Genomic DNA, 15,373 nt, shown 5'->3' with positions numbered 1-15,373 from the left:
TATATTTTCATCCCCAAAAGATTTTCCCTCTATTTTCCATTACCCACCCTCTACTATAAATTAGGTCGTATTTCTTTCCAGAACTGTGTAAGAGTCACCCACCACGTGTTCTTTTGTGCCTGGATCCTTTCACTCAGCATTATTTTGATCCATCCATGTGTCCAGTCTCAATTCTGCTTTTGTTCCCATTGTATGGAGATGATACAATTTGTCTATTTATTTACTGATGAACACAGGAGTGTCTTCCAGTTTCTGGACTCTCATGGGAAGAGGCACTATGAATAGCTAGATACAAAAGTCTATTTGTGAATCAAGTTTTCATTTATCTTAGGCAAATGCCTAGACATAACATTAGCTGGGCCACAGGCAGACATACATTTAGCTTTAAAAGAAAATGACTTTTAAATTTTTATTTATTACTGTGTGTGTTTTTCAAGGGTGTCATGGGCTCTTGGTCAATCTCTGTGCTCAGAAGATTGAAAATGCTCATAAATGTTAGCTAGCAAGCCAAAAGGAAGTGAAGGTTACTTTAGTAATTTAGGCAAGCCGAGAATAAAGAATAAAATTTGAATTCAGGGTTTATCAGGTACTTTTGCAGCTGTAGAAGACTCACACCCTGGTTTCACCCCCAATCTCTGTATGATTGTGGGCACCAGGGTAGAGGATAGGGAACAGCTGTTTCTGGAGTTGGTTCTCTTCCTTCCTTCTTGTGGGCTCAGGGAACTGAAATCAGGTCACCAGGTTCACTTGGCAAATGACTATACCACTGAGCCATCACCCAAGCTGTTTTACATTCTAGTAGTCTCTCTCTCTGGTTTTTTTGTTTTTGGTTTGTTTTGTTTTGTTTTTTTTTGAGACAGGGTTTCTCAGTATAGCTTTGTAAACCAGGTTGGCCTCGAGCTCAGAGATCCACCAGACTCTGTCTCCCAAGTGCTGGGATTAAAGGCATTTGCCACCACCATCTGATTTCTAGTAGTCTCTTTAATTGACCGAAGTTTAGTGCCAGTCTTGTTCTTATGGTGTCACTTGCTGTTTCCTCTCCCTGAAATGTCCCCACTAGTTATGGCATGACTAGCTTCTTGACATTTATTAAGCATACCAATGTCATTTCCTGGAGATTGCTACCAAATAAATTACGCCCTTACCTCAAAATCATGTGAAGTTACAACCCCCAATAGGTTATTAACCATATTTTAAAAAGCTTAAATTACCAAGTGTTGTGGAACACACCTTTAATTCCAATGCTTGGGAGGGGCAGAGACAGGCAGATCCTCGAGTTTAAAGCCGGCATGGTCTACAGAGGGTGTTCCAGGACAGTCAGGGCTGCACAGAGAAAACCTGTCTCAAAAAAAGTTAAAATAAGGCTGTTGGGATAATCCTAACCCAACGGGATGGGGACTGATGACTGGTAGAATATTGGAATGGAAGAGAAAGGAAAGGCATATTAAACAAAAACATGGTATTGTTAACATTCCTGATCGTTGTATTGAGATTGTGCAAGAGTGTATCTTTGTCTTCAGGAAATAAAATAGATAAAGAGATAAAGCAGTATGACATCTAAATTTAAAAAGATTTATAAAAGAATATACACATATACAAGATGTATACATTTGTATGTATACATATACTTATGTTCACAAAACATGAAAATATAACAAAACAATGTAATTCTGACAAGGGTGAGACTTCTCTACTATTCTTACACTTTGTACACTGATACTTAACATACACAAAAGTTAGAGGCTTTCAGTGCTTGTGGTATCTTAAGTGGTCTGTCCCCAAATTTCAGAAACTCTAGTTCATTCTATTCCCGTACATTTAATCTATCTTGTTTCACTTACAATGTCTACCATTTATTTTGCAAAACTCTGTTCTGTTCTCGGTTCTTTAACTCTGTAAACCTCTATGAAGACATAAGGTTGATTGTCTCCTCCAGTGCCACGGAATGTCACGCCCACTGCTCTTTCCCCAGACTTAAATATCATGTACCAGAACCTCTAGTTATGTCCTTCAACATCTGGAGATTCAGCTAACAAATAATTGTATATTTTCTAGGCAATGGGGTACAAAGCGGGCCACAGAATATTTAAAAATCCATGCATAAGGGCTGGGGGTGTAGCTCAGTTGGAAAATTGCTTGCCTAGCATGCACAAAGCCCTGGGTTTGATTCCTAACAAAGTTTAAACAGGGTGTGGCAGTATGCGCTTTTAATCTCATTACTCACGAGATGAAGCCAGGAGGAAAAGTTGAAGATCATTCTTAACTACATAGGCATTGTGTGCTCCCTCCCCCTACAACGGGCGGCCAGGGAGGAACGGATCCCAAATCCAAGCCCAAAGCAGCTTATATCGGGCACTCAATTAGCCAGCCATCATTTTTCAATTGGTCCTTTGCAACCTGGGAAGTGAGGACCACCGGGTTTGGCAGTGAAGGATACTGCGGATTACGCGCGGCTGAGATCACTGGGATCATTAGTGGGCGTGAGGATCAGCATTCCAACCCAGGCCTGAGCTGTGGATCAATCAAACCTAGGCTATTCACCCAATCAGCATAAAGTGCCGGCGTGGAGCTACCATGCAGGTCAGACGCGGAGAGGGGCTTGCAGAGCGCAGACGACTCGCGAGGGCCCTCTGTGCAGGTCGCGGGATTTTGGCGCGCTCTTTTTGTTGGCTGGGTGTTCTCGCCGGTGATTGGTTCCGGGCTGTCGCGGCTGCTGGGTCGACCTCGGTAGTACAGAGGCGGCGCAGCCCTCGGTTGGCCTCCTGGGGGATGGGCCACCAGGAATCTCCACTGACCAGAGCAGCGGCGGGAGGTGCGGCTTACATAAAGAGGTTACGTAAAGTGCTCAGCTGGCGCGAACTCGAGGACGGACACGGGAATCTGGAAGCCGGGGCCTCCCCCGAGAGCGTTGCTGTCACTACGGGAGCAGCGCCGCGACCGAACACACGTCCCGCCCGGGTCACCGCCTCGCGCTCCACTCGGCTCGGCAGACAAGCCCTGCTCGGAACCGACCATCCTCGGGCGCGGGCTCCAGGGGGGAACCGGTCCGCCCGGAAGTGGAACAGCGCCGGCCAGGTGAGAGCGAATGGAGAAGGGAGGGCCGAAGCGGGAGAGCCAGCAGCCCACAGCACTCGGGGAGGGCCGTCGGGGACTCGGTTTGTTCTCCGAAGCCGAACTTTTTGTCAGTCTGCACCCGCTGTCCCCAGGGGCTTGGGTCGACCCGCTGGGCTCGGTTGGGTTTAATTCAAAGGACTGTTTACACCGGGAGACTCCGGGGAGGACGCGGGGAGGTGGCTGTTGGGAGGGGGTTGAGCACCAGGAAAGTTTAGGCAGGCCGAACCGCCCCGGAGACGGTTGTCTCAGATGGTCAAGGTCCCTATTGCTTCTCCCCGCTACTGTTGACGGATAAATCAATGGAGAAAGTGGACGGTTTGTGTTTCGGCTTCCGGTCCTCCCTCTGTACTTCCCGGTGGTTCCGTCTTTCCCGCTTTCCTTTCCCCTCCCCCGTTCAATCCGAGGCGGCGGCTCCTTCTTAAAGGGGCCGCTACCGGCGGCGGAGGTGGGACGCTCGGTACTTTTCAGCTCCTTGTCTGCCCTTGTCGGCCTAGTGGTTTTAACTGATTGTTTCGCCCTCAGATCACAATCCAAGGCACCGCTCCTCCACATCTCGGGGCTAGACGGAGGGATGAGGCAGGGGGGGCCCGGGCGGCGCCGTTGCTGCTCCCCCCGCCTCCCGCAGCCATGGAAACGGGGAAGGAGAACGGAGCCCGCAGAGGGACAAAAAGTCCGGAGCGGAAAAGGCGAAGCCCAGTGCAGCGGGCGCTCTGCACGAAGCTGAGGCCGGCGGCCCAGGCCATGGATCCCGCTATGGTCGAGGCCCCGGGCGAGGCCTTCCTGGCCCGGCGGCGGCCGGAGGGCGGCGGCGGCGGTGGTCCTGCGCGGCCGCGCTACAGCCTGTTGGCGGAGATCGGGCGCGGCAGCTACGGCGTGGTTTACGAGGCTGTGGCTGGGCGCAGTGGGGCCAGGGTGGCAGTCAAGAAGATCCGCTGCGACGCCCCCGAGAACGTGGAATTGGCACTAGCTGAATTCTGGGCCCTGACCAGCCTGAAGCGCCGTCACCAGAATATCGTGCAGTTTGAGGAGTGCGTCCTGCAGCGCAACGGGTTAGCCCAGCGCATGAGTCACGGCAACAAGAACTCACAGCTGTACCTGCGCCTGGTAGAGACTTCACTCAAAGGTTAGAATACAGCAGGCAGCCTGCCCTCACCTGGACCCCCTTGTTCTCAGAACCGCTTGGCCTATCTCTGGTTACTCAGGTCCTTGTCCAGGCTTTGGGACCTCCCCTTCTCTGAATGCTGCAAAAGTCAGTCTGTTCCCCAAATGTTAGCTGACATTCCCTAACAAGCTCACTGAGTGCTAACCATGATCTCTTTAAGTACTCACTTAGTAGGTGTGAGCCATAATTACAAGTCTAGTATTTTAAAGATGGATAAAGAATAGGATTCAAAACTTATTGGCAGAACTGCAGAGACCCCTGATGACTCTTCAAAACATTGAGGGGGAAAAAAACGTAGTGGACCCACTCATGCTATCTCCTGGTTTTTAGTTTACTGAAGCCTTCCACCTCCATTCCCAAACTCTTGCTTCCAAGTGTGGTTTCCTTTGAGAACCCCAACCCTTCACCCTAGGGCAGACGATCATTCAATTGGTTCTTCCTTAGTCCCGGAGGCATGCCCAGAGTAATAACCCCCACAGGTGGGCCAAAAGTTTAGGAAAACAAAACAGGCTACATCTTTTCCTCCCACTTTACAAGCTCAGTAGTTTACATAACCTCTAGGGATGACTGAGATGGGGTTTAGCGGAAACAGGGCTGCTTGAGGCCAAAGGGGCTTGGATTCCTGGATGAACTACAAGAGGTAGTCTGGTGCTTCCTGTGGCCAGTCCATGGGAAAATGACCAATCCAGGTCCCAACTATAACATGAGCTCTAAACAATTTTAGTTAATGTCTGTAAAAGTAAATTCTGTCTCCATGCTATAAATAGAGAATGGATACTTGATTAAGGTTAATCAGCTTGAAAGAGGTGGGACTCTGGCTTCAGATTCCTGTGTCCTTGAAGTAGAAGTGTTTTGAACCCATACTGGTCTGTACTCAAGGATCTTTGCAGGTGTAATGCTGCTTTCCCTACCTAAGGTTGAACTTATTTTAAGAATGGATAGGACTGGATAGGCTTATTTCCTAAAGTATTTTTTGGAGAATCCCTTGTAGAATTTTGAAGTAACTTAACAATGGATTGGATGGTGTGATCTAATTCTCTGGGGTCCCTTTCCCATACTGCTTGTTCATTCTAAAAAGGCCATCATTTCTTTCTTTCTTCCTTTCTTCTTTCTTTTTTTCTTTTTTGTTTTCTAGGTGGCTTTTTTTTAAAGGCTTCTTGAAGAATTTTCTATTTTGCCTGCATCCTCATCACTTATTTTCTTAGTCCTTTATATGCCAATTTCTTGACGGTGTACAAATGAATGAATGAATGGATTTTCATAATTCCACACCCCGGAGTTGGGGCTTACAGGCAGTTCTGACTTTTTCTGAACTTATAGATGACACTGGACAAGTTGAAAACCCATGAGGAGAGTGACTTAATCCTAAGATGGGGTATCTCTGTCATGAGGTTGTTGTGCATGCTGGGGATGTCAGTAATAGTCCCTAAGGAATTCACTCCCTGCCATATTAATTTCAGACTGCTTCCTTGAATTTCTTCCATATTCATCCTCTTACAGAGTGAAGTTCTTATTGAAGTTTCCCAAACTTTGACTATGGGGTTGAAAACAATACTAGTGTTTTCACCCTCCCTTTGTGAGCTAAAACTAGATAAATTATCTCATTTGAGCCACATGCTAGTATTATTTGTTTCAATTTAGAGACTTAATATGCATTGCCTCTATTTATGAAAATGACAGTTTAGTTTACATGTCAGATGTCAACTGGATAATGAAAATGGTACCTAATCAACTTTTGCTAACACTAAAAGTATCTGTTTTATCCCCGTTTTTTTTTTTTCTTTTTTTTAGTATGTTGTCCAGTAATGTCAGAGCTGAAAGGAATTCTATAGAGATAACTAACCCAGGGAGGATAACTTTACTTAAACCTGAAAGTTCTTTGTAACCATTCAGCCATTCTTTGCCCTCTGTCTTGTAATTCAGAATTATTTTGAGATAGACCAAAATGGTTATCTACATTGGTGTCCTTCAAACATGCTTTTTTACTGCATGCCTCTGGTAGTATTGGAAGGGAAAAAAGAAAACAAAACACATTTTATAGCCTTTATGGGTATTTGGAAAGTTTGAAGGGATAGTGTTCAGGGTCATTCTTCAGTGTGAAGGGTTAACTCATTTACCAGGGCTTTGTAGAGAGAATTAAGAGAAAAAGAGAAGAGTTAGCAGAACAGGTGATCTTGAGAGGAAGAGTATTACACCAAGAGAATAGTTATTTCCTCTTGTTCCTCAGCTTCTAGTGAATACACAGAAAGCAGTTTTGTAGTTTACAGAAATAAAACTGATGTACAAATAAGTACCCATAGTAAATAAATAAATAAAAATTAGAACTATGTTCTTGGTCCTATCCCACTCTTAGCTTCTGTGCATCAAATTCATCTCTTCTGAGCATGGATCGAATGAGTCCTACCAAGAATACAGTGTGGTCAGAACAGCTCATACATACCTTCTTTGGCCTTTTTTGGGGGGTTTGTGTGTGTGTGGATATATTACGGGGGTAGCATCTCATGTAGCGCAGGCTGGCCTCAAATCTACTATGTAGCCAAAGATGACTTTGAACTAAGGATTCTCTGCTTGAAGTACCAGGGTAAGGGTATGCACCATCATTCTTGGTTTATGTGCTGTCCAGGAGGAAACCTAGGACTTCTGTGCGTGATGAGTAAGCACTTTCTGAACAGCCTTCTGTCCCCAGCCCTTAACCTCTGTTTCACAAAGAAAGAAATAACTCTGAAAGGAGGATAGGATTTGCCTAAAATGAAATACTAGCACAACACTAACTAGCTCAAGGGCTTTAAAAAAATGTATTACCAACCCTATAAATTTGATTGATGGGTTATTAACTGTCTTCAACTTTGAAGTCCTTCGATGAAAAGGGGGATAAAGGCATCAACAGTTGCTTTTATCACCTTGTTTTCCATCCCTAGAAACCTCTGTCCTGAATGTACCTAAAACAAAGCTTAAAGTCAGTGCCACTTAGAAAATAGCAAGCAAGCCTCACTCCTTTTCACACTCAGAAACTTGTTGCCCTGGTCTAAATCCTTCTGACAAACAGGTAAAGATTGGCCCCATGTACCCAGAACACATAAACATTCTGCACGAATTCTTGTAAAACTAGAAATTTAGAAGAGCTGGGAGACCAGCTTAGTTATTTGATAAGCTCTGATGTCTACTCAGAATGCTTAAGGTAGCTCAAGATGGGTTTGACCTAGGCATTTGGGCAGCCGTCTTTGCATACCAATGCTGCTATAAGCCAGGTTGTTGTATAAGAGGCTTTGCAGGCTTTCCTTTGTAAGTCCTGTATACCTAAGTGATGATGCTGCAAGGTCACAAGTGGTGGCATCCTAATAAACAGGTTCTTGAGAGTTTCATTAGTGGCCTAGCAAAGCAGGAACAAAAGTAGCTGATGTGAGACAACCTAGTATAGGGGACCTGAGTTTGCAAGTGAATTAACTACAAGCTTCCTGGCCATTGAGTGCCTTAAGGAGGCCAGCCTAAAGTGCTCCAAGAAGGGTAGTCATCTTTTGCCTAGGCTTCAACAAAGCAACTCTGAATTCTCTTTCTGTGATTTGACCTTGGAATTTAGAGACCTTCCAAGAGTAGACAGAATTGGATAGTCTGGCTATTTTGACATAGATAAGAGTGGCATTTGGTGACTTTCAAAATTAATGGGATACAGTGGAAAAATGGATTTAGGGTCCAAAGGTTTTACTCTCAATTTTACTAAAATTTACTGGATGTAGCTAGTTGTGGTGGCTCTCATCATAATCCCAGCACTTGGAGAAAGAGGTAGGAAGATTGCTTTGAGTCCAAGGTCAGCCAGGACAACAGAGTGAGTCCTATATCAGTTTGGGCAGAGTAAGGCCCTGTCTGAGAGACAAAACCTTGATGCTATGTGTCAAGTGCTGTGTAAAGGCTTCATAACAGCTCATTCTGCCTTCATGACCATCTTTTGAAATGGATACTATGAGTGTCTTGTATAGTGTAAAATAGCTAAACAAGTAACCCAACTCAGCATTCAAGTACAGACCTTCTGAAAAACTGCTAAGGGGGTATGCTTGAATGTGGCTTCAAGTTCAGAATTGTGTTTTGTTGTTGTCTTATAAAAATGGGTGTAATTACACTTTACTAATAGGATTTAGTACTAATGTATTAATCTATCTTAATTGCCGCTGTTTGTATTGAATTATGGTTTATATGGTGCTTATTGCACCACTTCCTATTGGTGTCTTCCATGTACCTCAGCAGCCAGACACTGCACCTGCTTTCTGACCTGTTCTTGGATGCCTTGGAGGCAATTGTACAGACTTTCTTTTGCTACCAAGTGTTTTCCTTCTATGTGTTGGGATTTTAGGAGCCATCCCCAGGAGATAGAAGCCACCCTGTCTTAATTGAGAACATTGGTTAATTGGGGTTGCATTGGGTAAGGTTTTTAATAGTGTAAACTCTCAGGGAGAGCTTAACTTCCCTTGTAGAGTATCAGTTCACCTTGAATTTGCCCTTCAGCCCTATCCTTAGGGCTAGAAATCCTCTTGAGTGACTCAAATTCTCCATCCTAATTTAGTTGCATCCTGATGAGTACCTCTCACAAAGCACATTTAAGTCAATCAAAATTCTGTACCATAAAAAGGAATCTGTAGTTTCTATAGTTGATGAAGCTTAAGTTGCTTGGTGTATGCAAGAACCTGCATATAATAAGTGTATAGCAAGGAAAACAATATTCAAGTGTGAAATTGCTGCTAGCACCATGAGGGAGGACTTCTGAATCTTGCCCCCACTTGCTTCAAGACTGCAGACAAGTAGTTAATCTTTTGAGCCTCAGTCTTCTCACCCGAAAATAGGGTGTAGTTGTCAGGATTAAGGGCGTAGTTATCAGGATTACAGTGTGGAATGAAGACAGTTCCCAGAGAATGCTTTGAATTCCTTGATTATCACAGGAGATTAGTTACTAAATTCTGATGTAGACCTTAATCTTTTACCCTGACCCTTTCCAGCTTCCTCCCTTGGCTGTCCTCATTCAGTTTTAGAGCCTCCTAGTGGATGACTTCTTAGCTGCTCATCTGTCTTCCCTGCCCCTCAGCCTTCACAGGGAACTTGTTCATCCATTGTCCAAAATATGCCCTTGCACAACTTGACCTCTGTGGGCTAGAATATAGACTTCAGTTGTCACAGCCCAAGGAATGAGATGTGTCTGTAGTTGGAGCAATCTACCTTTCTTTTTGGTTCTAATTACCTGTTTTGCATAACATGTAACATAATCTCTGACCTGTATAGTACTGGGAAATCAATGATTTCCAAGCTGAGTGTAGTGGCGTACCTGTAATTCCAGTACTGGTCATAGCCTGGGCTACATATCAAGACTGTCTCAAAAACAAAACAAATAGGGCTGGAGAGAGGGTGCAGAGGTTAAGAGGATTCTTCCAGAGGACCTCAGTGTGGTTCCCAGCAACCATGTTCGGTGGCTTACAGCTACCTCTAACTCCAGCTCTGGGGATATGATGCCCTCTTCTGGTTTCTGTAGTTGCATGCCAACCCCCGCCCCGCCCCCAACACCCACTGACTTTAAGGGACCTGAGTTTGGATGGTAATGAGTATGTTAGTGATGGTTAGTAGATAATTCTCTAAAAGTATCTTATGATCTGTAAAAGGTGTTCCACACCTGTGACTTAGTTCATTGGACCTTGTCGGGTAATGTTAAATTCTCAGATTTGATGGGAAGAATTCTGAAGCTCAGAGTTCAGGGATTTTCCCAAGGTTCTGGTTACCTTTTATTTGTGCCAACGAGCTAATAATTCATTAGAGCAGAGGGTAGAGTTGGGGTCTGCAGTCACTCAGATTCTATTTCTTGGTCTGTGCTTGTCCTGTTTTCATTTTGGTTTGCTTCTCCATAAAATTCTTCCTTGGTCTTGGTCATGAGTTAGCAGAGGTCTGCCAGGCAGGTAGTCCTTGAAGGAAGGACAGTATCCTAATGTGTCTCTGCTGTGCTCTGTGTGGACAGCTGGGACTCTTGCATAAAAAGATGTGCCAGGAAAGCATGCTTCCCCTGAAGGAAGCCCAGACCCTTGCTTGCTCAGAGAAGTAATCCATTTATCTTGGTCAGTGATGTTGAATGGGTTCTGAGAATGCTGCTTCTGCCCGCATTTCTGTCAAAGGGCTCTTCAGCCACTTAAGACTGTCTACCCCACCCGTAGACTAGCTTAGGGCACTTTTAACCTAACTTTTTTCTTCCCCTGGCTGGCCTGGAACTCACTCTGTAGACCAGGCTGGCCTCAAACTCAGAGATCCACCTGGGATTAAAGGCATGTGTCACCACCGCTCCAGCCTTTCCCTGGATTCTTACAACTTGGATCTGTGTTGTAGTTCCTTTGGCCAACTTTGTTTTCTTTTATTCCCCTTAGTTACCATAGTTACCAGCTTTGTGTATAAAATAATAATTTCCCTACCCATATCTCCTACTAGGAGTTTTGTTGCTCTCTGATGTGGTCTTTGCAGAAGGAATTTGATGCCTTATTCCCTGGCTGTACTGTTGGGGAGCATTTCTTGCTGTCCTTTTCTGTCTGTCTCTCACCATCTAGATGGGTTTGGGCTTCAGGTTGTGAGTTCTGGGTTCATTTTTCAGTTTTTTTTTTTTTTTGGTTTTTTTTTTTAATAAGGTAAACTAAACTCAGCCTGCTTTCCAGTGACCAAAAGAGGATTATAAAGCAGGGAGTGGGGGTGAGGGAGCAGATCACTGATTGTAAAAGAAGCCATGTGCCCTGAACTGGTTCTGTCAGTATTACTTTGATTATGACTAATATAAACAAATTGTACAATTACATGGGAAGTGAGTTCTGTCAGATTGTGGTTAAAACCAAAAACTTTTGTCATGTCTCCTCCTATCTCTGGCTTTTGTAGACTTTGTACCTTAGTGGTTTAAGGGCTATTGGGGAAGCAGAGACTCATCTGGCTTATTTATTGAATCACTATAGTGTAATACTGTAGTAAATGGCTAGGAAAAAGAGCCTCCTTCCAGAGGCTGGGGAAGTGTTAGCCTTGTCTTTTGGGACATAGCATACTTTGAGCTAAGGGACCTGTTTTCAGGTCTTGACTCACTTAACACATGACCAGTCAATCTGTATAGTCTTTCTTGGTTTTGAACCTACACAGCCCAATACTTAATTGCCTTATGCGTTTGCTTCAGAGTTCACTGCTCCAGCAAGCTAAATTTTCCTACCCATATCTCCCATTTATTTAGACCTTCCTGGTCCACTTGTCCATTGTCTTTCTCATCTCTGCCTGGAGTTCTTGCATGTGTACTGGTTGTCGGTAGAGGTTGACCTTATAACCAACACTGCACTTAAGGATAAATGATAATTGCTGTGAGGTACCTGTGCAACCAAGCCTCATAGAGCCAGAGGCATATAGACCTAGCTTGGACTAGACATGTGGTGAACTAGCAGAAGAGTGCATGAATTGGAGTGTACATCTGAAATAAAACCATAATGTCATTGTTTTTGTTAATAAGAATATGTAAGTGCATCAGGAAAGACGAACAAAGAACATGGGCCTGGTATGATTTAGCAGTCATAGAAGCTGGGCCAGTAACCAAATGGTAATAGCAGAAACAGCACACATTTTACAAAGCTTTTTTTTTTTTTTTTTGTATGCTTTTTATTCTCATCATTTCAACAGCCCTACAAAGAATGGATAGACTTGTACATCAGTTTGAAAAATTATAAATAAACAAAATGGCCTCAAAGCCAATTAGATGGCAGTTAACGCTAGGTGCTTGACACCAGGCCCCAATGCCTCTGCCATACCTTGACTTGTTCTGTATGGGTAGAAGTGGACTGTGTGGATAGAATTTGCTTGGTGCCAGTTGTGTAGGTCCTCTTGGCACAATTATTTATCACTGTCTTCCTTACTATAGTGATGTGACTGTCCACTCAAGCTCTTTCCTGTCCTTTGGTTTAGGAGAAAGGATCCTGGGCTATGCTGAGGAGCCCTGCTATCTCTGGTTTGTCATGGAGTACTGTGAAGGTGGAGACCTCAATCAGTATGTCCTGTCCCGGAGACCAGACCCAGCCACCAACAAAAGCTTCATGCTACAGCTTACAAGCGCCATTGCCTTCCTGCACAAAAACCACATCGTGCACAGGGACCTAAAGCCAGACAACATCCTCATCACCGAGCGATCTGGCACCCCCATCCTCAAGGTGGCAGACTTTGGACTGAGCAAGGTCTGTGCAGGGCTGGCACCTCGAGGCAAAGAGGGCAATCAAGATAACAAAAATGTGAATGTGAATAAATACTGGCTGTCCTCAGCTTGTGGCTCAGACTTCTACATGGCTCCCGAAGTCTGGGAGGGACATTATACAGCCAAGGCGGACATCTTTGCCCTGGGCATTATCATCTGGGCAATGATAGAAAGAATTACTTTTATTGACTCTGAAACCAAGAAGGAGCTCCTGGGGACCTACATTAAACAGGGGACTGAGATCGTCCCTGTTGGTGAGGCGCTGCTAGAAAACCCAAAGATGGAGTTGCATATCCCCCAGAAACGTAGGACTTCCATGTCTGAGGGGGTGAAGCAGCTCTTGAAAGACATGTTAGCTGCTAACCCACAGGACCGACCTGATGCTTTTGAACTTGAAACCCGAATGGACCAGGTCACATGTGCTGCTTAAACTCCAGGGCTGACCATCTTGGTGTTTTAAAACTAGGTGAGTGCTCTCCTATTATCGTGCATACACTCACTCCCTGGGCTGGCTGTGTCCTGTACTGGGTTGAACTCTGGAGTTGTAGAGAGAGTGCAGGCCGGGAAGAAGTAAGTCTTGTTGGTGCACATTAGCTCCCAGGTCATGGTGAGTAGACATAGGTCAGATTATTTGAGTACAAAGTGGGAAGTGAAATCTTTAAGAGGAAATTATATGAGTCAGGTCTCCCAAGATCTTTAGAAATGACTTTATTATCATCATCAAGTAACAAATACTCGCTGTAAAATGGTGGTGAAAGGAATCCATTTTTCAGAGAAGGAACTTTGTCCCAGCTGTGTGTTTGCTGTTCATGTACCCAGTTCTATCCATGTGGGAGTTGATGCTGGAGGACTTGGAGAGAATACATCAATTTGGGTTAGTGTGGAATATGTATAGATAGTATTAGAGATGGAAGAGGACAGGAACCAGCTAGGATGAAGAACAGAGCGTCCAGAGATGTTTGATTTTTCTACCCAGAACAGTTAGACTGGATCAAGAGTCTGAGGTGTGGACAAGACAGAACATTAGAAATTGACCAACATATATGCTAGATATTACTCATATTATAAGCCATTTATCCCATTTCCCATTAAACTAAGGGTAGGTATATCTTAACCTGAATTCATTTGCCCTCTTTTCCTGGATTCCAAGATGCAGTGGTGGGGTGGTGCTGGTTTCATTGTTTACAGGGATAGCTAACAGGCACAGGGCCTGGCTCCTCTGTTCCTCCACACCTCTGCAGGAGATGATTTGTACTGAGCCCAGCAGCTTACACCTGTCTTGTTCTCAGTGGAGATGGCTGGCTAGTGCTCCAAGACTGTTTCTTACCTTAGCTTTGCACTTCCGTCTTAGCCTTTGCATTTGAAAAGACCTCTTGGAATTCAAATTTTCCTTGTATACGAGAACAATGACAATTGTCATTGGGAAAAGAGCCTGAATTTAGGTTAGGATTATGGGAATGTCCTACTAGTTGAGATCTGGGCCCTTATTTGGATGGTTGAGATTTGTGCTGAAGAGAAGTGACTTCATTTACAGGAAATAAGTGACTCTGAGAGGACGAGGGAAAAGTTAGGGGCTTCTCTTTGGGTGTGTCCCCCAAACTCTTTGGTCTGTTCATTTTGTTGACTAATCGGTGCTGTGCTTCTGGTGCCAGTTTGACTGGCCTGTTTTGCCTTGTCCTTGCAGAACACTTTGAATTGTAGGCCTGGGCCCAGCTGTGTGACTGGTCCCTCAGGCTTCAGTTATGTTGTCAGATGAGCCATATCTGCTCAGCTAGAGTTAGAAAGGGCCTTCGACCTAGTTTCCTTTCCTGTGGCCAGACTAATTCCTCCAGCATTTTTATTGGGAAACATTTTGCTAGATACTGTTTTAGGCATAAATGATACAGTAGTAGGCAAAATCAAAACTTTGCTCTTTCTAAGTTTATATTTCATATTGAAAACAGGCTGTGGAACACTGGTCTTCTGTTAGGAAAGGCTAAGTGTTTCAGGGTCATCCATCCCCCCACCTCTATCCCCCCCCCCCCATCAATGCCCTCTGAGCACATGCTAATAGTTGAGGGCCTGCATCTTGAAGACTTTGGGGACTGGGGGTGGGGTGGGGGGTGCTATCTCAGTGATAGCAAGTATTGCAGTGATCTGCTAACTGAATAGTGAACTAGGAGAGGAGGATGTATGTATGAAAAGAAAACAAGGAGTCAGGTGGATTAGTTGGCCATCTTATTAGCCAGAAGAGGGTGATGGGCCCTTGAAGCTGGGTGAGCCACCCGACTTAGGTGCTTAGAACCCAAACTCGGGTCCCTGGGAGGAAGAACAGCAAGCCACTTAACTACTGGGCTCTCTCTTCAGCGCCAAGAAACACATTTTTTAGTGCTCTCTTTAGAGAGATGACTGGATTAATAACAATATACCAGCTAAATATTTCTTAGTTTTATTTTATGAAAGATAACTTTTCAAAAAAACCAAAGATGACTAGCATTATTTTTGCAAATCTAATTCTTGCTTTAGTAACCTCATTTGCATCTTCATTATAATGAGGTACAGACAACTCATCATGTAACTTTTGGAAAACGCCATTGTATACTGAGGGTGAATGAAAGTGGAAAACGCAAATGGCGTCCTATTGTCATCACCAAGCTAGATGGTGGGTTGAGAAGCAGTAATAGCTCTCTCTGAGGAATTTGCTGGGAAAGAGGATCTGAGAAGTGTGGTAGCTAGAACCCTAGAGAGAAAGGGATTTGATTGCGGATGGTCCCAAATAAAGGGACAGAACTTGAATATTCTGGTCTCTAGGTAACTTTCGGTTAGTCTTGGCATGGCTGAGGAATTTAAGCATAACTGGCCCTAGGACCAACATGGGAAAACTCAACTGA

At 44.4% G+C, this 15,373-nt stretch overlaps 1 protein-coding gene across 2 annotated transcripts in view; it reads left to right on the top strand.

Moving 5' to 3' along the window:
- The first annotated feature begins 2,439 nt into the window (after positions 1 to 2,439).
- The window catches only part of Stk35 (serine/threonine kinase 35), a 55,590-nt gene continuing 42,656 nt past the window's right edge, over positions 2,440 to 15,373 (top strand). Inside the window, exons 1-3 of one of the 2 annotated variants that reach the window (XM_051183406.1) lie at positions 2,440 to 3,075; positions 3,637 to 4,237; positions 12,221 to 12,969. In XM_051183406.1, coding sequence (XP_051039363.1) covers positions 2,575 to 3,075; positions 3,637 to 4,237; positions 12,221 to 12,933 — 1,815 coding nt within the window. In that variant the 5' untranslated portion in view covers positions 2,440 to 2,574 and the 3' untranslated portion in view covers positions 12,934 to 12,969. The remainder of the gene's footprint in view (positions 3,076 to 3,636; positions 4,238 to 12,220; positions 12,970 to 15,373) is intronic. The other variant, XM_051183405.1, reaches the window with a different exon arrangement.

This window comes from Phodopus roborovskii, unplaced genomic scaffold, assembly GCF_943737965.1.
Source record: "Phodopus roborovskii unplaced genomic scaffold, PHOROB, whole genome shotgun sequence".
Lineage (NCBI taxonomy): Eukaryota > Metazoa > Chordata > Mammalia > Rodentia > Cricetidae > Phodopus > Phodopus roborovskii.
Note: the sequence above shows the minus strand (reverse complement) of the source record. Positions and strands in the feature narration are given on the sequence as shown.